Source organism: Phalacrocorax aristotelis, chromosome 24 (genome assembly GCF_949628215.1).
Source record: "Phalacrocorax aristotelis chromosome 24, bGulAri2.1, whole genome shotgun sequence".
Lineage (NCBI taxonomy): Eukaryota > Metazoa > Chordata > Aves > Suliformes > Phalacrocoracidae > Phalacrocorax > Phalacrocorax aristotelis.
The window spans coordinates 2,037,047-2,062,241 of record NC_134299.1 but is presented as its reverse complement, the minus strand read 5'-3'; the positions used below and the strand labels follow the sequence as shown (position 1 = coordinate 2,062,241).

The window sequence follows — 25,195 nt, the reverse complement described above, 5'->3', positions numbered from 1 at the left end:
CAGATAGAAATGGCACTGCTAGATAGCTGTGTTGCTGACAGCATTGTGCAGCAGTTCAGATCCACGTGCCCTCAGAGCCCGCCTGCTCTGGTTGCCACACATCGCAGCAACCTCCAGCTTTGGTTTTGGGGGGAGGCGACAGAAGACTCAGCTTTAGGAAAACTTTGTGTTGATGATGATTTTGTCCAAAACTGGTTACTTTAGGGTAGACCAAAAAAGCCATGACAGGCTGTGGGGTGTTTGCAATAATTAAGTCTATGTGCTCTGCATAGACAAGCTGAAGCTTGTTTTCCTGCTCTGTCCTAAGGAAAATGTTTGCAATTATTGCTTGAGCATGGGTTTCCAACTGCAGGAGGGTATTGGTGGAACCCTTGGCAAATAGGTTTCACTGGAAAAGGAGATCTATAAAAAAGGATGGGGATTTACCCCCCTTTCTCTCCTGAAATACCCACAGCTATAACGCCTGCTTTAGCCACCTTTAAAGTGGTGACAGTGGTCAGGGTTTCTGTGCAGCTTCCCCGGCCCTGCCGTGTGCTTGTCCTCCTGGCACTGTCCCGCGTGGCTCAGAGGTACCCGGCCGCGGTGCTGGGCTGGCGCAGGGCCGTGGGCAGGGGCCGAGGGCTGCCCTTTGCAGAGCAGCCGTGAGATCTGGCACCCGCTCTGTGCCCGCGCCCTTCGCCAGGCAGCGTCCCGCTGCGTTACCCGGGGGTGAGGCTCCGGTGGGGGACGTGGTGCTCGTGACCCCGGCTGACCCGGGTGGCAGCGCTGTCCTGGGCCCCTCTCGGGGTTCCCCCTGCCGTGGTGCCATCCTGAGCTCTAAGGGCTGTGCCTCCAGGCAGCTCTCTGGGCTGAAACAAGCTGATTTCAGCCTTGCTGCTTTTTTTGCTGTGAGTTTCTGTCCTGCGGTGGCCTGAATGTCGACGGGAGCCTTGTGGTGTTGGGTTTTTACGTTGGCATGAAGGTGACTGCATGGTTTTTTTTGCAGTGTCAGCTATTGCAAGCAATGCTTTTAAATTCTGTTCCCTCCCACCCCCATACTAGAGGGTAACAAGTGTTTAAGTGTTAAGTATTTTGTTCGTGCCAGTGACAGCTTTGCATCGGTATCTGCGTGCTTATGTAGATCTGGGGGGAGCATCAAAGCGCCAGGTGCCTCCGACAGCGATTCATAGCCAATAATTTGGAGAGAGGGAGAGCACCCTGTGAAGCACCCGGCCAGGTGCGAGGGGGGGTCCGGGAAGGTCAGGGCTCCTGCTGGTTTCCCGGTGCGGGGCCCTGGGGCCATGGGCTGATCAGCGAGTCACTACCAAAGCTGTGAACATGTGATGCAGCGACATGGCACTTGTGTGCATCTGCTCTGGTGCAGTTTGTCCCAAGCTCGTGCCTTGAACTTCTCTGTCCTTGGTGTGGGACTGGGCAATCTTAGCATCCCCTGCTCCAGTCCTTTGCAGTTCCTCTCCCTCCCTTACATCCCCAGCCAGTGCTGCATCCTTCAGCCAGGTGGTTTTGGATCCGTCCCCTGCATGCATTCATGTTTCTAGCGCTCCAAGCTTGCCTAAGCCATGTAGGGAGCAGCTCAGTGTTTCCAGGGCAGACCCCTGCTTGACCAGGGTTTGTTCCTTGCGTGGCACTTGCACTGACAGGCTGAGGAGCTGCTTTTGCCGCAGGCTGAGCCCCCAGGCGAGCGCAGGCTGCTGCGTGGCTGCCCTTGCATGCACAGCAGGAGGGGAGGCAGCCGTGGGTGGCTGCCTCGCACAGCTGGGATGCTCCGGGGAGGTCCGAGGGACAAGTGTTGGCTTTGTCATTGCATTTTCTATCCCTGCCCCTTTTTGCCTTGAGCAGGGCAGAGCAGCGTGCCCAGAGTGCCTGCGTCCTGTGTCCTGGTCACGGGATGAACAATACTTGCCTGACCCAGCCAGTGCCTTAATCCACCGTTTTTACAAATATTACCCTGGGCCTTTGATAAGCCTGTCGGTCTGTTTGCTCTCACTCACTCTTTCCTAGTGCGTCCAAAGTAAACCGTGCCTATCTTCCCTCCCCGACTGCGTGCTGTTCCTCCCGAGGCGCGCGCAGCAGCTCACCCGCAGGCAGGTGGGCTGCGACTCGCTGCCGTCGCCAGCAGCCCCTCCGTGTACAGCGCAGTGCACAGACGCTGCTCTTGCTTGCATTTGGGAGGGAGCGTGCAGGCTGCAGGGTCTGGCCCCACACACGGCGGAGGGAAGCTGGGAGGCAGGTAGGGTCGCAGGTCCCCATCCTAAGCCCAGCTGGACTGTGGCTGCCCCACGCTCCAGTGCCCCCCGAGTGCTCACTGCTTGCATCCAAGTCTTGCAGCATCGGTAGGCAGTGCTCCCATTACAGCCAGGGCGCTTTTCCTGCCAGAAAACCTTCCTTGCATTGGGAAGGCTCCATCCTTCCCATGCCAATGTGTAAGGATGCTAAAGCCAAGCCAGTCCTTTTCAAAAGCAGAGACCCTGCCAGCTCCCCAGCCACTTTGGGAGGGCAGCAAGATGCTCTGCTGCTGTAGGGTTTCTGCTCTGCCACAAAACTCCCACTGAGAGGCTGGTGCAAAAACCCATCCCTTCTGCCCAGGTGAGGCTCACGAGAGCATCTCTGAGTGGGGAGACACAGGCAGGGTCTGGCTGTGTGCTCCGGCCAGACCATTCCCTGCCCATGCAGCGGGAGTGGGGTGAAAGCCTCTGTGTCCTGTTCCTGCTGACCCACCACCCGTGCAGTGTCCCTGCCTCAGCAGCCTCTGGCCCCGGGATGCCAAAGGGTTGTGCCGGTCCCTTGGAAAGGTGCTGAACGCAGGGCCCGGCGATGCCCGCAGCCCATGCTGGGTAGGACGCCCATGGCAAGGCTGGAGCTGTCCCCCCTGCTTTATTGTCCTGCGTGTCTGGGCTCCCTCTGTCACAGCTGATGTGTATTGGGGCAGGAGAAGGGCCAGGCGGCAGAGCTCCCTCTGCTCAGAGATTAGGTCTCTGCTCACAGCCCAAGCCTCGCAAAGCCGGACTTACTAGCAGATACCTTGCCTAAGCATGGCAGTGCAGCTTTATTGTCACCATCTGCGCTTTGATGTTTTCCTTACAGCCCTGGAATCTCAGCCTTTATTTTTCCACCCGGCTCTTCCCAGAGAACGTCTGCCTGCCTCCTCCTGCCCCATGACAACTTTTGAACCCACCGTTCGATTTCAAACAGGCTTGATGGAGGGGCAGAGGTCGCAAAGATACAGCTTCCAGCAAGGCTGATGGATGCAGGGGGCTGGGGAGGACAAGGGGGGGTCTTGGGGGGGGGGGGCGACTTGGACCAGGTGACCGTGGGAGTGTGAAACCTCCTGGTTTCACTGCTGGTGTGACAACAGTTTTTGAGAGGGATTAGCAAACCTGTGGAGGAAGAAGCAAAAAAAATTTAATTTTAAGAGCCCAGTTTGCCAGATTTCTGTGCGCATCTGCCTCCTGCCAGGGGTTAGCCCCACGCCTCCCTCGCCCACCCTTGACAGCTCCTGCAAATGACCCTCTAATGACGGGATGGTCCCAGTGTGAAATGCTGTCGGAATATGTAAGCGGCCCAGGGGAGGGTCTGCGCAGGAGGGGGGAACCAGACACGCTTTGTTTATCCGCCGGCTGGGATGTGGATTGGGGATAATCAGGCTGGCCCAGGGATGTGGAGTCGGGACTGCTGGTCCCAGGAGGGGAGGGATGGGATGGCCCTGTCCCCCACGGCCACCTGGGCCACCCGCTGCCAGCCCCAACGCTTGTGGTCCCACTTGTCCCCTCCACCATGCTGGCTGTAGCCAGGGGCTGGCAGTGGGACCCCACGTGTGTGCTGTGTCCCCATCCACAGCTGTGCGAGGGGGCAGACGTGAGCCTGGGGGAGCCCAAGACCCACGGCCGAGGCTGCAACGGGGTGAGTTCGGCCAAACCCATGGACTGACCCTTGCTGCCCCAGGAAGAGTGTGTCCCCCCAGGGCTGGCACACAGTGGGGTAGAGTCATCCCCAGGGGCACTTGAGACCCTGGGCATTGAGACCCCAAGCTTGTCCGGAGCCGGAGCTCTCCTGCTCCAGCTCCCAGTCCCATCACCCCCCTGGGTGGGTGACCTGAAGAGAGCCTCCTGCACAAGCATGGCTTAAAATTCATTGCTATTAGAGAACATGGACCTTCCCCTTATCTCCAAGGGGTAAATAAAGGTGGAAAATCCCCTCAGCCCTCTTCAATGCCTGCAGGTGCTTCCCTTCTTGCTCTTGAGCAACCCCCCATCAGGGAGGGAGCAGCTGCTTCATTATCTCACACCAACTTTCCCATTCACGGAGCTGCTGAGCACCTTTTGCACCATTTCAGGAGACCCCCTTGCTCTAGCAAGTCACGGCAGCAGCCCCCTCGCTCTGGCTGCTGCTGCCCGGCATTGCTGGTTTTGCTGGGCAGTAACGGAGCAAGCTGCGGCCAGAGGTGATCCCGGGGCAGGGAGAGCCTCTGGGTGCAGCAGATGCACAGAGACCTGGAGGAAATTGCACCCTGAAAGATCATTCAACAGCAAAAATGGACTGTGGAAATCAGCAGAATCTACCAGGCTTTTTAAATATATATAATTTATTGACGAATTATACAACCACGACCCTTTCACTACCACGTCATCCAGCGAGTGGTGGAAAAACTTTGAGCAAAGCTGTCGTTTTACAGAGGAAAGCAGCACATGAGCTGAGATGTTCAGGGCAGGTAGGAGGGCTGGTGGGGCTCAGATCCACCGAGACTGACCTTGGGGCTGCCTTATTTCCAGGGCACCTCACTTGCCCGTGCAAACCCTCTCTGGCTCTTGGTGAATGGATGATGCTTTCGAGAGGGATGAGGGAGCTCCAGGTCCTTTGCATCATTCCCTGCGTAGTCCTGGGTGAGGAGTGTATCGATGGAGGCCGCTGCCTTGCTGCCTGCTGCCAGCCAGCCATCCCTCCCAGGGCTGTGCTCAGCCCTGCAGCTCAGGGCAGGAGCAGGCTGAGATGAACCCCTGCCTGCTGCTGCCCACGTGGAGCTGCTGGGTGGGGGCTCTGGACACTGGGCTAACACATTAACTTGACTTAATTCTAATAGAAATCTGATAGAGTTTTATAGAAATATAATAGAACTCTTAAGAGAAATGCCTAAACCCTGGGGCAGATTGAAAATCCCGATGGTGCAGATGCTCAGTGTGGGTGGACACCAGTGCTGCAGCGTCCCGCCGAGAGCCCGAGGCTACCAGCGATACCTGTCGTGGGCAAAAGGAGCATTGCCATGCGCAGTGTGTTGGGGCAGGGAGTGATGCTGCCACGGCTCCAGCCCCCCGCCCTGGCTCCGGCCCCTGTGGAGCAGCACCAGCCCTTGGCTGCCCCGGCGCACAGCAGCCACCAGCACCACAACTCGTGGCTAAATGCAGCCGTGAGGCTCCCACCACCTCAGTGCTGCAGCGAGGTGCCTGATGGCCTTCCCCACGCGTAGCCTGGATCCGTCTGTTTACTGTGGCCACACAGCGCTGCAGAGCAGCTAACACCTGGGCACCCCACTCCTTCTCCCCTGGCACAGCCAGAGCTTCGCCAATGCGTGGGCACACAGGATTCGGAGGTGGCAGGGGCTCAGCGACACCCCGGTCTGCGCATTGGTCGTGGGTTAGGCGGCCAGTCCTCAGGGCCAATTTCTGGGCAGAGATGCTCCCCTTCCCGGCAGGGGATGAGCTGGCCTCAGTTGCAGCCGCACTCCTCGATGATCATGTCCTCGTGGTGGCGGACGACGATTTCGCCCTTCTCATAGTAGAGCATGGACAGGGGACTCATCCTGATCGGGGAGCAGGCGGGGCAGGGCACCTGGTTGGGCTTGTAGAGCTGCAGCAAACTCTGTGGGGAGACACAGGAAGGGCAAAGCATCATCCCCTGCCACGGGCCGGTGGGACTGGGGGTGCGTGGGGAGAGTGGAGGCAGCAACCCCCTCTTACCTGTATGTAGGCATGGTTGGTAGGCTTGAAGGTCTCGTCCACAGGCGACGGACACTGCCCTTCGCACCGGTAGGCATTGTATTTTTTGGGGTAGACGATCCAGCTGCCCCAGCCTGTCTGCTCGAAATCCACCATCATGTCCACCCTCCTGCACAAGGACCTGCCCTCCTCCCCAGGGACGGCAGTGGCAGCATCGCTCACTTTGATCCTTTGCTTCTCCTTCCTGTTCCTGCGATGCCGGCGGGTCCCCATGCCCTGGGAGTCGCTGTCACGCATGACGTGTTTGGAGGTCTCTGCTGTCCTGATGAGGCTGTGGTCTCCCGGAGACTTGTCCCTGGAGAAGATGAGCAGCAGGACTCTGTCCATCACATCCTGGGGCAGGGCAGGCTCCCCGTGTCCAGCGTCACTCGAGGTGGGCAAGTGTGTCGTGGCAGTGGCCAACCCGCTTGCCTCCCACCGCTCCCTTCCCATGGGACCACGGTGCCCAGGGGCCACAGCTTGGTGGAGCCAGGACCGGAGCAGGCTGGTGACCTCAAAGACTTTCCAGGAGGCCTGGGTGGAAGAGGGGCTGCCAGCCACAGTGCCTAGGAAGAGCTGGTGGGCACAGGTCCCGCCCTCCTGGCACCTCCGCCGCTGGCTGTGGTAGATGTCCAGGGAGACATCGCGGGATGGAGAGAGACCGGGCAGGCGGACACGGAGCTCGGCCAGATTCACCTCCTGGCTGCTGGAGAGGGAGGACATGTCGAAGGAGAGTGCCCAGCGGGAGCCGTTCTGCAGGGAGCCTGAAACCCAAGGGGCACGGTGATGGGACCGCCGGCTTTGCCAGGGACTGCCAGCGCCAGAGGGGACGATGACCTTGCATGCTGATGGGGCATAGTCCCTGCCACGGGAGCCTGAGGGTTGGGAGAGAGCAGCCAGCTCCACCCTGCACCCCCAGAGCCAGCGAGAGCACTGGACAGTGCTGGTCCCAGGGAAGGGGATGCTTGGGGACTGTGCGGGTCCCTGGACAGGGATGCTCGGGGATGGTGCGGGTCCTAGGACAGGGAAGCTCGGGGGCAGTGAGGGTCCTGGGAACAGTGTGGGTCCCAGGGACAGGGATGCTCGGGGATGGTGCAGGTCCCAGGGAACAATGTGGGTCCCAGGGACAGGGATGCTCGGGGATGGTGCGGGTCCCAGGGACAGTGTGGGTCCCAGGGACAGGGATGCTCGGGGATGGTGCGGGTCCCAGGGACAGTGTGGGTCCCAGGGACAGGGATGCTCGGGGCCGTGGCCCCACTCACCGTGCGGGGAGAGGCTGAGGGCAGCGGCGGCGGCGGCGCGGAGCGGGGCGGGAGGGGCGCGGAGCAGCTGTAGCATCAGCGGGGGGCAGCGCGGCGGGGCGCGGGGCGCGGCGCGGGTGGGGGCGCGGGTCGGGGCGCGGGTCGGGGCGCAGCCCAGGCGGAGCACGGCGAGGGCGCAGAGCAGCAGCGCGGGCGCGGAGCGCAGCGGGGCCCGCATGGTTGCAGGGGCCGCCCGCGGCTGCCCTATTTGTACAGCGTCCCCGAGCACCGCCCCGGGCGGCCCCGGCAGCCCCCTCCCTGCCGCCCCGGCCCCCTCCGGCCCCCCCCTTCTCCCCGTCCCTCTTCCCATCCCTCCGACCCCGGCTCCATCCCTCCCTCCGTCCCTATCGCCATCCTCCCTCTCCTGCACACTGCATCTCCCCCCCCATCCCTCCCCATTTCCATCTCCCCCGTTCCTCCCCTTCTCCCTCCGTCCTTCTCCCCCTCCTTTCCTCCATGTCTCCAGCCCTACCCACCCCTGCCTCTTCCCTCCTTCTCCCTATCTCTTCTCCTGCTGCCCGTCCCTCTCTCCATCCATCCCTCCAGGGCTCGTCCCCACCACCAGCTCTCTCCGGCCCTGCCCTGCCGGGAAAGCGGGGAGCGGCCACCCCCTCGCTATGCGGGGACACTGCTGTCCCCAGCACCCCGCACTGCCCGGCGCGTGGGACCCCTGGGGACGAGTAGCCCCAGCACCCCCCACTCCCAGCAATCCTGTCCTGCTCCTTGGAGAAGGGACCGGGACCTGGGGTACCCCTGGGCACCGCCGCCGTCACTCCCCCAGCCCGGTCCAGGCAGGGGCTTGGGCCCCCGCTTTGTGTCCCCTTCTCCCGGCGCCGTCCGGAGCAGGACCAGGGGAGAGGGCAGGGGGTGCAGGGCCGGACAACGGGGCTCGTACTGCTGGGGGCGGTGGGGGGGGGGGGTGGTCGCATCCAGCCGCGCAGCGCAGGGGAACGGCACCGGCACCGGCCTCGGGTGGATCTTCCCCGAGGACCCCCCCGAGGGGGAGCCCGATGCGGCTGGGGCTGGGGTACTGCTGGGCCAGGCAGGGGGATGCGGCGCGGGAGCCCCTCTTCCATGAGCCTTTCGCGCTGCAGAGCGAGCGGGGGCGGCCGTGGGGGCTCAGGTCTCCGCGCCAGCCCCCCGCACAGCCGCGCCCGGTCCCGGAGGTGTGGGGGGCCAAGCTGGGGGGGTGGTCCCCGGCTTCGGCCGGCCCCCCACCCAGCGGGAGGGTTTCGCAAAGCGGCAGCTGGCGAGGCGACCCTCCTCCTTTCCGCGGGGGGAACGTGCTACAGCTTCACGCAGGACCCCCCGGCGTGGGGCCCCGGTGTCAGAGAGGAGCCCACGGGCGCTGCGGGCGGCACCCTTACCCCCCCGCCGGGCACAGGGGACCCGTTCCCAGCGGGGACGTGGGGGCTGTCACCCCCAAGTCAGCCCAGCAGCTGCTTTCCAGGCTTTGGCCGGGTGTCGTCACGGCCGAGCTGGGTGACGTCACGGCCGGGCAGGGTGACGCCACGGCTCCCCCCACCTAGACCCTGTCCTTCCCAGCGGTCGCCGGCAGGTGGCGCTGCTCGGCCGCCGGCTCGGAGTGGGCCCCACAGGGAACTGTTGCCCTTTGAAGAGGGAAGTCTCGCGAGAGCGGCGCGCTGCCTGACTCCTCGCGAGAGCAGGGCCGGCGGGGGAAAATGGCGGCAGCGGCGGCGGCGCCAGCAGCGGTGGCCGGGATCGTCCCTCCCGCGGCCGAGGGCGCGGAGCCCCCCCCGGACCCTCCCGCCGCGGAGCCCCCGGCCCCGCCCGAACCGGGCGCCACCGACACCGACACCGGGTATGGCCCTCCCCGCCACTGTCCCGGCCCGCCCCCCCCCCCCCCGGCCCTGTGGGGGGCTTTCCTCCCTCCGCCACCCCTGAGGGCACTGTGAGGGCACCGGGGGTCCTCGGGGCGTCCCGCTCCCTCTCCTGGGGGGACCTGGGGATCCGGGTGGTCTCTCTGCCTTGGTGGTGCCGGCGTGGGGGTGGCTGGGTCCCCCCGCCGTGTCGCCCCGGGGGTGCCGGGGGGTGGCCGGGTCCCCCCGCCGTGCTGCCGGGGGCCGCTCTCAGGTCTCGTCTCTCCCTGCAGGGGCGATGCCGCCCTGGCCGATGTCACCGCAGCGCTGGACACCGAGTCTGCCAACGGGAAGGAGCCCCTGGTAGGTGCCCGCGGGCAGCCGGGGCACGCTGGGAGCAGCCCGGCCTGCGGTGGGTTCTGCCGAGCTGGGGCAGGCGGAGAGTGCGGGAGCGTCCAGGGCTGAACGTGCAGCCCCGTGGTGAGGACACTGCCCCGCCGCCCTTCGTGGAGTCACGGCATGTCCTGAGCTGGAAGGGACCCGCAGGATCATCGAGGCCAACTCCTGTCCCTGCACAGGACACCCCAAATTCACACCATGTCTCTGGGGGCCTTGTCCAAGTGCTTCTGGAATATGGCCAGGCTGGTGCCGTGATGCCTCCCTGGGGAGCCTGTTCCAGGGCTCCACCACCCTCTGGGGGAAGAGCCTTTCCCTGATACCCAGCCTCACCCTCCCCTGGCACATCTCCCTGCCATTCCCTCGGGCCCTGGCGTTGGTCACCAGAGAGCAGAGACCAGCCCTGCCCCTCCTCCTCCCCTCGGGAGGGAGCTGCAGAGCGCCATGAGGCTGCCCTCGGCCTCCTCTGCTCCAGCTGAACAAACCCAGGGACTTCATCCACTCCTCGTACGGTTTCTCCTCTAAACCCTTCACAGCTGTTGCTGCTGAGCACCACAGTTCACTTGTCCCTGCAGTAGAACAGCCTGTGTGGTGATGTCTGCAGGTCTGTGAGAGCCAGGGATGCTGGGCTTGGAAGTTGTTCTTCCCCCCTGTGGGACGTCGCAGGCTGAGGTTGAGGCTTATCCTTGGGATGGCTCTTGGCCAAGCTGCTAGCCCTCTCCCTTATCTTGTTTTGTTTAGTCTTTTTCCTCACTGCCAAAGAATTCTTATTTGTTAGCGATCTAGTGTCTTCACACAGAGGGCAGGGGAGATGCAAATGCGTAAGATAACTGTGGGTTGTACATGGTGTAGAAAAAGGGCAAGTACAGAATTCTTTTTCTCACAAAATCACAGAATGGTGGGGTTGGAAGGGACCTCTGGAGATCGTCCCGTCCCACCCCCTGCTGGAGCAGGCACACCCAGAGCAGGGGCACAGCGCCACATCCAGGCGGGGGGTGAATGTCTCCAGGGAAGGGACCCCACAGCCTCTCTGGGCAGCCTGTGCCCCTGCTCTGGCACCCGCACAGGGAAGGGGTTTGTCCTCATGTTCGGGTGGAACTTCCCGTGTTCCAACCTGTGCCCGTTGCCCCTTGGCCTGGCGTTGGGCACCACTGAAAAGTGTCCAGCCCCATCCTCCTGACACCCACCCTTTAGATATTTATAAGCATTGATGAGATCCCCCTCAATCTTCTCTTCTCCAGGCTGAACAAACCCAGGTCTCTCAGCCTTTCCTCATAAAGGAGGTTGGTTTTTTTTAGCTTTCAGAACTCAAATGTTTCCACTTAACAAACAAATCTCTGGCAGTGCTTGATGCGTTAGGACTAATCAGCATCGCCAGTTTTCCAAGACTGCAAAGTGAGGGGCAAGACAAAGTTGTAGAAGGCAGGAGGTAGTTACTCAAAACCAAAACATGTTCCTGTGGTTCAGATGAAAAGGACTTTCCAACCTGCTAGCTCCAGTTTTAGTTCTTTAAAGAATTATTTTGGAAATTAAGTTTCATCCATCTGACAAGTTCTGTCTGAATCTGCACAACACTTCCAGCTCACTCAAGACATGGCCATGTATTAGGGGGAAAGAAATTTATTTCCTGTAAATTCTTCTGCCTTGACGAGTTACTGCACAAAACTTCTTTCCTGTTTGATTCAGTCAATCTTTAAGCCAGTCCAAGTTTGCTGATCTGCTCTGGTTGTAGGAGGCCGCTGGGGACAACTCTGAAGTCTTGGATGCTCAGGCAGGCTCAGTGGATGAAGAGAACGGACGGCAGCTTGGAGAGATAGAGCTGCAGTGTGGAATTTGTACCAAATGGTTCACAGCAGACACCTTTGGCATTGATACCACGTACGTAAACTCTGCTTAATGCTGGGCATGGCACTTGGGTTAGCAAAAATGGAAGTATTTAGGGTGTCAGTTCCCAAGGACCCCGTCCTGGGCCTTGGGCACTTGGAAACCAGTGTGTTACGTACATAACGAACTTTACCCAACACAGCAGGAAGTGTTTATGTCTGTACATTTCAACTTTAAACAATCTTTGTCCTGACTGTGGGGCTGTCAGAGCCTCCCTTGGGCTCAGTGCCTTAGAGGCCCGTAAATGTTATTTGACAAGCAGAGGGGGCTTCAGCAGACACTCTCAACTGGCGTGAACAAAAAGTAAAATATTCCTGTAAGGGAAAAGTAAATTCAGCTTGCTTTCTAGAACTTATGCGGGACTGACCTTAGGCTTATTAAAACATAACTTTTTTGGTTGTACTTTGCCCCTAAAGAGTATTCTAGACTTCCAGTTACGACTAATTGACTCAGATGGAGCTCCTTGTCCAGAGCTCCTGGATTGTTCTCTCTTATTTTGCTGAATGAATTTCAAGACTTCTCTAAAACAAGAAGATGGCACTTAGCTTGCTTACATTTTTCTCAAGAGCTTTGTGGCTTTTCCTGATGCCCATGATAAACCTGATTTCATGAAATTATCCTTGAACCTGTAAAATGTTTCTGGTTTTGGAGAAAGAGAGAGAATAATTAATTTGTTAACCTGGAGTAATTAATTTCTTAACCTGATGTGGTAAGTGAGGTGTACACCAGAACTTACAAATCAGCGTGCTCTCTTCCAGGTCATGCCTGCCTTTTATGACCAACTACAGTTTCCATTGCAACGTTTGCCATCACAGCGGGAACACGTATTTCTTAAGAAAACAAGCAAGTAAGTGTAAAAGCACATCTGTTGAAATCTTGTGCAGGATAATCCAAGAGGCTTCATTTTATCTAAAGTCAGTGGGAAGGTTCTGCTGAAACTTCTAAAAAATGACCAGAAAATCCCATATTAACCATGAGCATATATGGCTTTTTTAAAAATGTTTTGCTGGTTTGCTACTAACTTACTAAGATGGTGAAAATCTTCTGTTTAGTGAGGGCTGCTGAGTTAGGACAGACCTTCTGAGGGCATCACTGTTATTCAAGATAGCATGGATGCTGTGTGGTTAGCAGTCGCTGTGTACGTGGGTGTATGTTTGATCTTCCCCATGAAGTGTAATTCTAGCTCTGGTATACTTTTGTTTTTAAGATCTCAAGGAAATGTGCCTTAGTGCTCTGGCCAACTTAACGTGGCAGTCAAGGACACAAGATGAGCACCCAAAAACTATGTTCTCAAAAGATAAGGTATGGCTGTTTCAAAAATCATCACGGTTTTATGTAAGCTATGATTTCAGCGAAGAGCAAGTGCAGTCAAATAATGGCAGCGAGACTGTCAGACCCGCACTGCTAAGACTCAGTTTTGTTTTGTTTTTTTTTTCAGGATATTATCCCATTTATTGATAAATACTGGGAGTGTATGACAACGCGACAGAGACCTGGGAAAATGACTTGGCCTAACAATATTGTTAAAACTATGGTAAGTATTTGGGGTGAAATTCGTGGAGGATTTTCTGTGAGTGGTACAGGTGTCTGACACTAGTTCGCTGAGGTCTGGGCTTGGAGCTGAACGGTGAAGATTCCGATGGTGATTATATAGTTGACATGCATACTATGTATTAGTAGTAAACACTATGATTTAAACGCTTGTTAATGAACTTGAAATGATCTTACCCTGTGTAACCTGAACTCCTGCTGTTTTAGTGTAAAGAAAGAGATGTGTTCTTGGTGAAAGAGCATCCGGACCCAGGGAGTAAAGACCCAGAAGAAGATTACCCCAAGTTTGGCCTTCTCGACCAAGTATGTAATGAGAGGTAGAAGGAAAATGTGCCCCGGGGAGCTGGGAGGAAGGGGTGGGGGTTCTGTTTGCTGGTGGCTTGTGCTCAGTTAAATGAGCAAAACTGAGCCAAGCCATGCCGTGAGCCTGGGTTGTGCCACGCCACGTGCCGGAGTACTCCAGCACCTGGGGGTGCTGTGTTCAGGCTTTGCGTGGTCAGTCTGGCCAAGTCTATACATCAGATTTTTTTATCTCTTTCAGGATCTTGCCAATATTGGTCCTGCATATGATAACCAGAAACAGAACAACGCGGTATCCACAAGCGGAAGCTTAAATGGCAAGTTCTTTAATCAGGTGGTTTTTCAGTATTTGGGACTAAGCTGGATTTGCCCACCCCTACAGCTGGGTGTCTGCGCAGATACGTCAGTTGAGATGCTACGGTTAAACCTGTTGTGTGAACCGAGGTTATGCTTCTTATGTTCAAAACGTGTTCGGCCAGTCTTAGCGTGCCTTTCTATAGAGATAGATGAATTGTACCTTCTTGTGAAGGTTCGACTTATTTCTTCGTGGCGGCCAGCTAAATCAAGGTGCCTGCAAGGAAGCTGAGCTTGTCAGCTTTCTTCCATAATGATTTTAATTTACCTACTTGTATTACTCAGATTTCATGTTTCCCTCACCCTGAGATTTGAAGGTAGTTGGGGACAGACTGCTTTATTCCTTATAATCGCTGCTTGCGTTTTGCTGTTATTTCTTTCTGCGGAACGGCAGCTGTGCTAACAACTTTGCCTGCTCGCGGAGATTACTTACTGTAGTAATATTAACTGCTGATGAGATGTCTTTGTGCCCAAGGCTACGCCGTTTTATATTAAACACATTCAAATGGTGCCTGACAGGAGGTGTTTGGGGCTTTCTAAAACCCGGGTTACTGATATCTAAGGCTGCGTTGTCTCCACTTCGTGCACTGGTTGTTTTTTATCTAATTTCTGGAGGATTGACAAATATGTGGTGCCACTTCTGTTCTTACAGGTGGAGCCTCTTTGGGAGGTGAATATTTACGTTTCAGCTTCTAAAACTTAAGTATTATTGTTTGCAAAGCTTTTTTTGCCCAATTACCTTAGAAGCTAAAGTCAATTAAAAATCAAAAGCGTGCCCTGATGTGATTGCAATAGTACTTTAATACAAACCAGCAATTTCCATTTTTAATCTTTAGCAATTAGAAGCTTTTAATTATCATATTCTGCCCCACTTGACTGGTTTAAAGTTTTATTTTCACTTCTGTTTATTTCTGCTTTGTATGATTTGACCTGATATTGTTGTGGTTTTAAATCTTAATACCTAAACAAGCGGTCTGAATCTGCGAGCTGGTGTGGTACCGTGATGGTTTAGGTGGATGAGCAATGACAAACTGGAGAGCCTAAATGTTTATCTGCACTAAAACTAGCAAGTGCAGTTGAGGTCATGTCATGTTTGTGCAGAATATGGTATTCCTTCAATGGTTTGAATCCCTTACGCCATAAGGGGAAGGCTGATAACTAAAAAGATAGTCAGCTTTTGAATTATGACACAGTGTGCGGTTTGTAAAGGTGTTTATCTACAGTACATGAAAACTCTATAGTTTTCCTCGTAAATCAAGTGTTCTCTTATTGAAATAGTGTAATGACAAAATGAATATACAATTTGATGTATTAAAACGTTATACTGATACAAGTTTGATAACATTTGACATGTAGCTTTTCCTATACTATAGTTTTATTTATGAGTAAAAATGGGTGCTGTAATACGAAACACACTGTTCAACCATAGTACTCATTTTGGTGATACTGAAGAGAAACACCTCTATTGCTTTTCATTTTCCCTCAACTTAGGTGTATTTCATTTTATAGATGGAAATTTAATGTTAAGTGCTTATTGCTTATCGGTGTCAGAGTGTTTTGCCAGCGTAGCGTGTCACTGGGATGATGACTGCCTAAAATCAGATAGTTTGTGCTGCAGGTTGGGTTTTCTGCCACGTTTGCAGAAATAAATTTGAACTGTGACTGGAATCTCCATGAAAGGAAACAATAATGCTTTTGAACCGGATCCCAATGCCGCTGTCTGTAGATCTTTTGATGACAGAAAAGATTAATTCCCACCTTAAAAGCTTGAGTTGAGCTCCTTTCATTGATAAATCTCACTTGGCTTCCACTCTAGATGTAGGCGTCTCAAAAGCTGACTAGTGAGCTACGTAAAAGTTCTGGATTGTGCTATGCTCATTTTCAGCGAAGCCTGTTTCACGTGCAGCTGTGGAAGAAGGTACCTGAGCTCATGAGCCGATTTTAATTTGGCCGCTTCTGCCCCTTTCTGTTTGTGGAGATTCCATGCTCACGGGCTCTCTCTGATCATCAGCTGCGTAACACGCCGTGGTTTCTGTGTTAAGGGGGAATTGCTGCAGGAGGCAGTGGGAAGGGACGGGGAGCGAAGCGCAAGCAGCAAGATGGAGGGACCACAGGAACAGCCAAGAAAACCAGAAGGTAAGAGGAAAGGTGATGCGGTGGCACGGCGACGAGCGTCTATAGCAAGGTGTTGCACGCTAGTCAGGGACAGCTTTACTTCTGATGCCGTAAGCTGCCCTCTCGCCTGTCTGCCCTTGGTAGATTTATGGGGAATCGTGCCATAACCATGTGAAGTTATTGATGGGTCCCACGCTAGAAATTATTTGAAATAGTTGAGTATAGGCTCATTTTGTAGGTGAGCGTATGCTCGTTTCGCACAGACTCTTGGAAGCAAGGCGGCGTGCAGGCCGTGAGCGCCGCAGGTACAGCTCTGTAAGACGTTGTCCTGGGTTGACTTGTGACTGAACCACAGCCACCGTGAGATGCCAACCTGTAGTTTTTGTGTTTCGCAGTGACCCGTTGTTTTCTGCTCAGCGCTTACCACCCCACGGTTATCCCTTGGAACACCCCTTTAATAAAGATGGATATCGTTACATCTTGGCTGAGCCTGACCCCCACGCACCTGACCCAGAAAAATTGGAGCTAGACTGTTGGGCAGGAAAGCCTATTCCTGGGGACCTCTACAGAGCCTGCCTGTATGAACGAGTCCTCCTAGCACTGCACGACCGAGGTACAAAGCTTGCTAATCATATGCAAGTTGTATAGCCAGCTCTTCTTGTGAGGGGCCGTCTTCTGTAACCTCACGCTGCCGGTTATGGAAGTTTCAGACTTAATTGCTTTAAGAGGTGCAAATGTTAAATCCGCTTCTGTGTGTTCGCTTGCCTTTTTGACATCGCCGCACATCAGAAATAGCAAGTGAACCGCTCGTTTCCTTTTCTCTCATGTACTGCAGCTCCTCAGCTAAAGATCTCTGACGACAGGCTGACTGTTATTGGCGAGAAGGGCTATTCCATGGTACGAGCCTCCCATGGAGTGCGGAAAGGAGCGTGGTACTTTGAAATATCCATGGACGAGATGCCTCCAGACACAGCTGCCAGATTAGGCTGGTCACAGCCACTAGGTAAATAATTTTACCAAATATTTCTTAGCAGTGCATTCCAGCTGGTTCCTGTATTTCTTTCCCCAGTAATTCAGACCTAAGGAGGGTAAGGCACGTTCAGCTTGCCCGCTTCTTCACTGCTTTTCTGAAGGGGAACCTCTGCAGGCGATCTAATCTGAGCAGGGCTGCAGTACGGGTGGATCCTTTATGCTGTTGCATGCTTAGCCTTGCCTTAACGCTGTAGTCAATGCAATTGTACTAATGGCAGTCGTATTCGTTAATGGAATGCAATTGCTGTTCCAAGACCTGAAGCGGGACACACAGAGGTGCTCCTGCTACACTGCCTATGCTCACGGTGAAACGCTGGTTTCCACAGGGAACCTCCAGGCGCCTCTGGGATACGACAAGTTCAGCTACTCCTGGCGCAGCAAAAAGGGAACAAAGTTTCACCAGTCGATAGGGAAACACTATTCATCTGGCTACGGACAGGGTGATGTACTGGGATTTTACATCAGTCTTCCAGAAGATACCGAGACCGCCAAATCGCTGCCTGACACTTACAAAGATAAGGTGAGGTGTGGGGTTCACTACCGGATTAAGCGTTGTCTAGGTGGACAAGTGGAAAACGGGTTGCTGTAGCCTCACTTTTGCCCCCTTTGAGTGCATTCTTTCCATCCTACCTCTGGGTACCACTGTGGCTCATAGCAGAGAGGTCCAAAGTGCTGCTCTCAAGAAAACAAAATACCCAGAACCACCCAGAGGTTCTGCAAGGGAAGGCTCTGCATGGGCTACTGAACGAGATTGCCCATACCTTGTTTCATCTTCTCTTCTCCTTCTGGCTCTCAAATATTTGAGATATGTGAGTCACTGTCCATGCGTACTCTCCCAGAGCAGGGCTCCTGTAGGTCTGCTGTTCTGGAGTATGTCACTAAAGGTAGCAGTTTTTCTGGCTTACTTCTGAGGTGGTTGTTTTCTAATATTTTCAGGCTCTGATTAAATTCAAAAGCTACTTGTACTTTGAAGAGAAGGACTTTGTGGACAAAGCAGAGAAGAGCCTAAAGCAAGCACCTGGAAGCCAGGTAAGTTAAGCATTGGTAGGTGGAGGATGCAGAACCTCAGGAAGAGTGGCGAGACTGGCTCGTTGTATGTATTAATTGCTTGCATTTAATGAGCACAAAGGGAGGCTGAGCATTAGTTCCTCATCAAAAACAAGAACACTTTTATTGATGCAACAATGACCTTAGCCAACCAGCTGTGCCCTTTGCTTGTAATGTCGTTGCTGTCACTTAAGCAATTGTCTGGCGTCAGGTAAAGGGGAGCATAGGTTAAGCTGCCTCTGGAGGGTTGCTTTGTAGTGCTCAGTAAGGTCATGGAAGTTAACATCAGTGGGGAAAAAAGGAAACCCACCTGTTTTATTTTTCTTTCCAGATAATATTCTTCAAGAATGGTGCCAGCCAAGGAGTTGCCTTTAAAGATATCTTTGAGGGGGTTTATTTTCCCGCTATTTCTTTGTACAAAGGCTGCACGGTAAGTACATATCTTTGAGACATCATTCCTAAGTCCATCGTAGTTTTAATAATGCATAGAGTATGGGCGCTCTGGGCCTGTGTCAAGCAAGTGAAGAGGAAAGCTGGGAATTATTTTAGTGAAGCGACGCTGGAACAATGCTGCTGTGGTGGGACTTTGTTCAGCGGTTTGATAAACACCCCCCTTGCATGCCGAGGGTGTTTGTTCATGCGGGCTTGCACAGGGTCCAGGTGGACTCGGGTAGGAGGGGGTGTGGATTGAAGATTAAAGAAATTTGCCCAGTTTTCTTTGGATCTCATCACAAATGTCTTCCACAGGTTTCTATAAACTTTGGGCCATATTTCAAGTATCCACCTAGAGATATCACTTACCGTCCGGTAAGTAACAACTGAAGCTTTTTACCCCCCACTTTCTGGTAGCCTCATGGTATTTAAACAAAAGGTGTCTGACTTTGTGGTGGTGGTGGGTGTTGACCTATACTAAGCCTGTCTCTGCCCTCTTTGGTCTTTGTACTCGGGTAGTGTAGCCAAAAGGATTGTATTTTAAAATATTTAAGGACAGATAGCCTAAAAAATAACTAAATTTTAACTACATAGTAGATGCTGTCTTATTCCTCTTGACAGACTGTGAAGTCCCTGTTCTTGCCTGTGTTGGCCTCTTGTATCAGTAAGAGGGCTGAATTCCTGTTTAAGGAAACACTTGGAACTTCCCCCTGCCCAAAACTAATGGTTTCAGGAGGGAAACAGTCCTGGAACGCTGCTGCACAACAGGGCTAGTCCCTCTTTGCCCTGAGCCTGTACTTCATGACACGAGCTAACTGTCCTTCATTCCCTTTGCAGATGAGTGACATGGGCTGGGGTGCTGTTGTAGAACACACGCTGGCAGATGTGCTCTATCATGTGGAGACAGAAGTTGATGGAAGACGAAGTCCGCCCTGGGAGCCATAAATAAAGTAGGCAGCGCAGCATTAACAGAAACAACACAGTGGGCATCCAGTCAACCGGTTTTTATTGTAGAGGAACATGCATCACTCCGAGCGATCAGCCAGTGCACAAACAAGCCGAAGCCACCGCAGCTCTTGATGGCAGGCGTTTTGTATATTTGTGACCTGCTGAGGATTCACACTCTACCACTATGCTGGAGTCTAAGTGAATGCAGTTCTGGTATGTATTGTGCTAGTTGTGGGCATCTCTTGGAGTCTTCAGTAACTTTTACAGTGTAGCTAGCTGAGGAGGCGAGTATTGTGTGCGGCAACGCCTCATGTGCTGTACCTGGGTTGTAACAGTCACTTGTCAGGGAGAGCAGGCGCCAGTGGGACCTACCTGCCCTACGTACGCTTGCGGAAGCGACACCGGTGCTTCTGCTCGGCAGTGTTTGGCTAATTGTAAACACCAGCTTCCAGCCAGGACTGTTGTAACAAGACTACTGCATGTAAGACTGAAATTTGGGCTTCTGTCCAAACTGTATTTTTTTTTTCCACACAAACTGGAAACCAGTTGAAAAATAAAGGCTTTAACTCTTAATTTTGGTTTGGTTTTTTTTTTTGTTTTTGTCTTGTAACTTGTTATGAGTGAGATTTAAACTCAAAATAGCTACACTTCAGCGATCTCTCAAGCTGAAGAGCTCCTTCTGCTCACCCCATTGATCAAGTTATCCAGGGCCTCCTGCCAATGATCATCATTGCAGAGCTTTGAATGAATAAATAATTTGACACTTTGTGGGTGTCTCTATAGGAAAAATAAATTAGAGTTGCTTCACTGGGGCCAGAAGGGAATGAAAGCTGTGTTTTGGGGGAAGGAGGGAAGTAAAATTTGAGGATAAATCTTGTTTGTCCAACTGAGCATGTGCTGGTTCTCCTGCCTTCCCAGGCAGGTGCCTGGGACCTCCCTAATAACTAATTACCCAAGGCCTTTAAGAGCAGACACCACTCATTAAAGCTTTATTTATTGAAAAGAATTAGTTAGGGAGGTGCAGGGGCCTGACTGGGCCCCCACACACTCAGCAGAACAAATGCAGGACTTCTACCTCATATTTTTGGTCCTGCGTTTGCACAATGAGCGTGTGCTGGCCCAGTCAGGCCCCTGCGCCCTCCCTAACTAATTTGTTTCAATAAATAAATGAATAAAGCCTTGTTTACTGAAATAATGTATTGATTGGTGGTGTCTACTACGAAAGGCCTTGGCTAATTCCAGCCTGCGCTAATTAAATGGTGTCTGCCTTTCCCCGTTACAAGATTCCCTGCTTTACCCCGAACACAGCATTCCAACTCTAGGTCCTTGGTCAGCAGCTCCCGGCCGCCGTCTGGGCCAGGCGCCCCCGAAGGTGGTTGGCAAAGTCGACCTGCGTCTGGGACAGGACCTGGTTGATGATGGTCTTCGGCAGCCAGCCCTGGAGAGGAGCAGGTACAGCCCGTGAGCGGAACTTGCCTCAAGTGCAAGTCCTGCTTCTACCTTGAAGCGTTTGCTGCAAAGCCTACCTTCAGGTCAATGCTGAGAAGCCACGTTAGCTTGGTTTGCGAAGGACAGCCGGGCAGCGGGCGCAGGACCATACACGTGGGGCCGTTCTCAGCTCTGTACAAGGACAGGCGCGCACACGTTAGACAGCAGCGTCTGACTTCGCCTCAGACTTGCAGCCCTGCTGAAGCACGGGGGGGAAGTGCAGGTCCTGCTACTGCGACAAACCCAATTACTCTGAGCCCATGCTAGAAGCTAGTGTGTAAATCTGACTCACTAAATGCCCTGTAAGTGAATACAACAGCTGATGACCTTATAAAGCCTTCCTGTTCTGGCATAGCTCCATATTTTGTGGACATGCCGGCCAGGATGCAGGTGGAGCCACGTCTCTTAGAGCACCGGACGCTCACGAAGTCCCGTGGTCCGACAATGTTACCGGGGGTAGCGGCCGCCTTCTCGTGGGTGATCACTGTGTCCTTTCCAATCTTCTGGAGAATCTGGACAGATTAGCATTAAAATGTTAATTTGAGGTATTTACTGCTGACGTAGCTAAAAGCTAGCTTTGATTACTGTGTGTTCAAATACACGCGCTTACAAAAACAGTGCTTATAGCGATAAAGATTGCAAGTATGTGCTTCATGCCAGCCCACAGACCATTAGCTTTCAATACCTGAAAAGGGAGGGTGTTTCTCTTACTCCAGACAAGCTGTGGAATAGCAAAATGCTCATCCCTGCATGGTGGGGTACTGTGTAACTTCTCCAGTAACAGAACAAATTTAACAACAGAGCTGGCCCGCCTATTTTGCAAGTGCATTCCCTACAGAGTAAGTAACACGCACAACCCCCATCCACGGGCAAGCTGTTAGAGACTCACTCCTGCCGCAGTCGCAACGTGAGCACCGCAGAACAAGCTCTACATCCGCGGTAGGACGCAGACAAGACAGTCTGGCCTCTCATTTCCCAAAGAATGGGTGGCGAAACCCCCGTGCTCCTGCCACGATGGGCAAAGCGAGTCTTTGGCCCTTCTGCCACGAGACAAAGCAGCACGTGGGTGTGAACGCCTGGCTGAGACAAGGGTCCTACCTTGATTTCTTTGACATTGGGATTCCAGTCTCCCATCTGCTCCATGTTGTCCACCAGCTCGCTGTACACTGCGTCGAGGGGCTGGTCCACCACCACCTCGAGTCGGAACACCTTGCCCACGTCCGGCAGCACCTTGCTCAGCACTTTGTCTCCATTATCCTGGGAGAGGGGGAGGCAGAATCAGTATCATGCGTATTTACAGGAGGATCGTGTCATTCTGCTGCAAAGCAGAGCACCTACCACCACCGTCTCTGTCTTCCAGCCCTCCTGGTCGCCGAGGATGCCGAGGGATTTCTGGAGGGCTTCCTCTCCTTGCTTGACGTAGGACATTTCCGTCTCGCTGAAGGGCTTCTCCTCCAGCCTCGAGCCTGCACGGGATCGGACAAAAGCAGGGGTGAGTGTAAGAACGTCGCACGGTTGGCTAACACATCGTAACACCAGCTAAGCTTTATCTATATCAAATACACTTCTCTGTCCCCTGGGGCTGGGGCAGTAAACTCAATTCCCACCGCTTGCCTGCCTTTGCTGTTTAATAGCAAAAGCGCAGGCGACCCATGAGCAGGTTTTCCTCCAACCACCCTCCTGAGCCCTGACCCATGACGGTCACCACCCGGCAGAAAAGGCCAGACCCCCCCACCATTTTCTGGTCACTTACTGAGCAAGGAGCTTCTTCTTCGAACCTGGTTAATCCACGTGCTGGGTCCCGTGCCGTGGCAGGCAAACTTGCTCAGCTCCTGGCTGATGGTGACAGCAGCTTGTCTTCTCAGACCTGGGAGCAGAAAAGTGCGTCACTCGCCAGCTGCAGGAGGCTTGCTGGGCTTTGCTCTTTTGCAATTTAAACATACAACATTGAAAAAGCCTCTGCTTGCCTCCTTTTACCTGCTACCCTCGCTGAAGCCCCCACAGGCACAGATTGCAGCTGACTGCCATTGCACGGCTCTGGGACAGGAGCTGTCCTACACAACCTGGGCTTTGCTCCAGGTTCGAGCCACGCAGCACGTGAGGAGCAGATAAAAACTCTGAGAAGCAATTGTGCAGGTGCCCAGGAAAGGCCAGAGGAACCAGAGTACAAGAAAACAAAATCCTCGCAGCCAGCAGGAGCATTAGCTATAGCTACTCTCCACGTTCAGCAGTGGCACACAGCCGTCCCCCTCGGGCCCCAGAAATAGGTCTGGTGGCAAGAATGGGTCGCGGAGGCAGTAAAAGACAAAACCCAGAAGGCAGCAGAGCACAGGACGGGGAGAGCATCCACAGAGACCCCCAGCCACCCCGCCGGCACTGCCCACCGCAGGGAGCCTGTGGAGAGGGGCTCCCCCATCCCCGTGTCCCGGCCCCCCAGCCCCTCACCGGTCATGTTGCGCAGGTGCCGGTAGGAGATGGCGGCGCAGAGCTTGAACGTCGCGGGCAGCATCTCCCTGGTCAGGCAGGAGCCGTGGGCTGCAGGCGGGTGTCTCTGCGGCTAGCACTCCTCTGCCCGGCCCTCCGGGCGCTCGGCCTTAAATACACCCGCTGAAGGATGTTGGCTTGTCAGCAGAGAGATAAGAGCCATCACTTACGGCAGTGCCCCGGGGGCCAAGGCCAGACCCGGCTCCTCACGCATCTGCCGGTGTCGGGCGAGCAGATGCACGCACAGGGGCGGGCGCCGCGCTGGCACGATGCCCCCGAGCCGCGGTCCAGCCGCGGGGGGCACAGCCAGCTCCCGAAACAAGATGAGGGCAGGAGACTGGAGACGGAGGCACGGCCTCCCCGCTGTACGGTGCTTTGTACGGTGCTTTGCGGGCGACCCCCGTGCCAGGGACAGACCCTGCTGCGTGTGGGCCTGGGGTCCACGGCACGGCTGCCCCCGCGCGGATCATCAGCCGTGGATAACAACAGATAACAATCAATTATGACAGGTAGCAACACATAAAGGTGGATAACAATGGATAACAATGGATAATGATGGACACCACCTCACAGCACAACCATCCCGGGATAACCGGAGGCAGGCGCAGCCCAAACTCAGCTAACACCAGACACAAGAACGGGGGCAGCCCGTCCCTGTCCCGGGGAACCGGACCCCACCGCAGAGCCCTCGCTGCGGCAGCACGCTAAAGCCCCGCTGCACGAGACCAACCCCCGCAGGCAGAGCGGGACCTCCCGGCATCGCTGGCAGCGTGAACGTGCGTGGGACCGGTGGGCACCCGGGGTGGCCACGCACGGCAGGGCCGCGCCAGGGATGCTTTATGCACATCGCACGGACAAGAGTGTTTTGGAGGGTGCACAGCCCTCCCTTTTGCCCCACAGAGCCCCGCACTAACACAGCCTGTCCTTCAGGGTATATAAAGCTGAATATTAAGTATATTAAGCCACTGAGCCTGGGGCTGGGAGCGAGGGGCAGCCTCTGTACCTCCCCCAAAGGCCAGTTTATCTGCCAGGGCTGGGAGCGGTGGGCAACGGCACAGCGCCGATAACACTCAAGGATGAAATGACATTTCTGGGATGAGTTATGGCCCCAGAGACCAGCGCTCCCAAGAACCCATGAATCACCAGCTGCTTCCTTTGACGTCAGCCCCTGCACCCTCCTGCGGGGAACCTGACCTTCCTCCCCGCTGTTGCAACAACTTGGCCAAGGGGGAGGTCAGCCACTCGCTGTGCCGGCAGCCAGGCCCCAGGAAACCCCTCACCTCCCCCAGCTCACCCACCAAGCCCCCGAGACATGATTTGGGTCCTACCTGCCATCCAGGAACGGTCCTGCTGCTCCCCAGGACGGCTCCTCTCCAACACGTGCAAGAAAAGAGACCTTGCATTGACGCTGGCGCAGCACAATTAGATGGAGGTGCTGGTAGGACCAGAAGGAAGCCAGAAGCTGCACCATCCCTTTCCCAAATCTTTACTGGGGAAATCCCCACTGCAGCCGTGCTCCCGCTCGCCATCCGGTGCTGCAGCTCCACGCAGGTGTCATTCCCAGGTCCCTGCCGCAGCTCTGCCCCCGGGCTGGTCTCCATCCACCCAGTCCCCATATGCCTGCACATGGTGGGAGGCAAAACCAGGAGGGTTGGAAAGCCCTGAGCCCCTGCCGGCAGCTCCCAGCCCTGCAGCCTGGAGCTCGTGCCAAACACACCCCAAACACCGGCGGGTCTGTGGTGCCTGAGGAGAGTGGGCGAGACCCTCTGGCAAGGTGTGCAGCCCCCGGCCCCCCCACAGCTCCCCCCGCCTTGCTCTCCCCTGCCAGGGATGCAGCTGGAGCACCCAGGCTGGGGGATGCAACACCAGGGACGAGGGTGGCAGGGAGATCCCCCCTCAGCGGCAAACCAGCGGGGACCACTGTTATCCCAGCCGGAGCAGCCGCTCCCAGGCACAAGGCCTCGGCACAAGGACACGCTGTTGTTTGCGAGAAGAACCAAAACAGAGCCTGGGCAGAGCCACCCCTCTGGCTCCAGGCTGGGGGGATGCAAGGGTACGAACCCCTCTGAGCCCC

The 25,195-nt window shown here is 55.0% G+C and overlaps 3 protein-coding genes across 4 annotated transcripts; 1 reads left to right on the top strand and 2 right to left on the bottom strand.

Moving 5' to 3' along the window:
• Positions 1 to 4,600: 4,600 nt before the first annotated feature.
• Positions 4,601 to 7,448, bottom strand: NODAL (nodal growth differentiation factor). Its single transcript, XM_075074497.1, has 3 exons — positions 7,232 to 7,448; positions 5,952 to 6,733; positions 4,601 to 5,853 (listed from the first exon to the last, which is right to left on the bottom strand). Exons 1-3 carry the CDS (start codon positions 7,446 to 7,448, stop codon positions 5,701 to 5,703), a joined length of 1,152 nt encoding a protein of 383 aa, XP_074930598.1. The 3' UTR covers positions 4,601 to 5,700.
• Positions 7,449 to 8,923: 1,475 nt separating this feature from the next.
• Positions 8,924 to 19,722, top strand: ASH2L (ASH2 like, histone lysine methyltransferase complex subunit). Of its 2 annotated transcripts, XM_075074732.1 has the most exons (17): positions 8,924 to 9,092; positions 9,384 to 9,453; positions 11,219 to 11,364; positions 12,129 to 12,217; positions 12,578 to 12,672; positions 12,809 to 12,904; positions 13,129 to 13,224; positions 13,463 to 13,538; positions 14,228 to 14,245; positions 15,618 to 15,711; positions 16,086 to 16,303; positions 16,526 to 16,693; positions 17,049 to 17,242; positions 17,659 to 17,751; positions 18,101 to 18,199; positions 18,517 to 18,576; positions 19,039 to 19,722. In XM_075074732.1, the coding sequence occupies exons 1-17, from the start codon at positions 8,953 to 8,955 to the stop codon at positions 19,144 to 19,146; spliced, it is 1,860 nt and encodes a 619-aa protein (XP_074930833.1). In that variant the 5' UTR covers positions 8,924 to 8,952; the 3' UTR covers positions 19,147 to 19,722. The 2 variants fall into 2 exon arrangements, with proteins under 2 accessions (XP_074930833.1, XP_074930834.1); XM_075074733.1 differs by lacking the exon at positions 14,228 to 14,245.
• STAR (steroidogenic acute regulatory protein) lies at positions 19,191 to 24,934 on the bottom strand. The gene is made up of 8 exons (XM_075074736.1): positions 24,450 to 24,934; positions 23,083 to 23,258; positions 22,391 to 22,504; positions 21,976 to 22,103; positions 21,736 to 21,894; positions 20,965 to 21,149; positions 20,676 to 20,769; positions 19,191 to 20,587 (listed from the first exon to the last, which is right to left on the bottom strand). Exons 2-8 carry the CDS (start codon positions 23,144 to 23,146, stop codon positions 20,480 to 20,482), a joined length of 852 nt encoding a protein of 283 aa, XP_074930837.1. The 5' UTR covers positions 23,147 to 23,258; positions 24,450 to 24,934; the 3' UTR covers positions 19,191 to 20,479.
• Positions 24,935 to 25,195: the final 261 nt, after the last annotated feature.

Bases quoted from the DNA above. Each gene is read 5' to 3' on its own strand.
- NODAL (XM_075074497.1), bottom strand. From the start codon at position 7,448: ATGCGGGCCCCGCTGCGCTCCGCGCCCGCGCTGCTGCTCTGCGCCCTC. The intron at 6,734-7,231 runs GTGAGTGGGGCC...CTTGGGTTTCAG, and splicing joins CCTCAGCCTCTCCCCGCACG to GCTCCCTGCAGAACGGCTCC. The intron at 5,854-5,951 runs GTAAGAGGGGGT...GTCTCCCCACAG, and splicing joins CCAACCATGCCTACATACAG to AGTTTGCTGCAGCTCTACAA.
- ASH2L (XM_075074732.1), top strand. From the start codon at position 8,953: ATGGCGGCAGCGGCGGCGGCGCCAGCAGCGGTGGCCGGGATCGTCCCT. The intron at 13,225-13,462 runs GTATGTAATGAG...TATCTCTTTCAG, and splicing joins AGTTTGGCCTTCTCGACCAA to GATCTTGCCAATATTGGTCC. The intron at 18,577-19,038 runs GTAAGTAACAAC...TTCCCTTTGCAG, and splicing joins GAGATATCACTTACCGTCCG to ATGAGTGACATGGGCTGGGG.
- STAR (XM_075074736.1), bottom strand. From the start codon at position 23,146: ATGCTGCCCGCGACGTTCAAGCTCTGCGCCGCCATCTCCTACCGGCAC. The intron at 21,150-21,735 runs GTAGGACCCTTG...TAATCTGTCCAG, and splicing joins CCAATGTCAAAGAAATCAAG to ATTCTCCAGAAGATTGGAAA. The intron at 20,588-20,675 runs GTAGGCTTTGCA...GCTCCTCTCCAG, and splicing joins TTCTCAGCATTGACCTGAAG to GGCTGGCTGCCGAAGACCAT.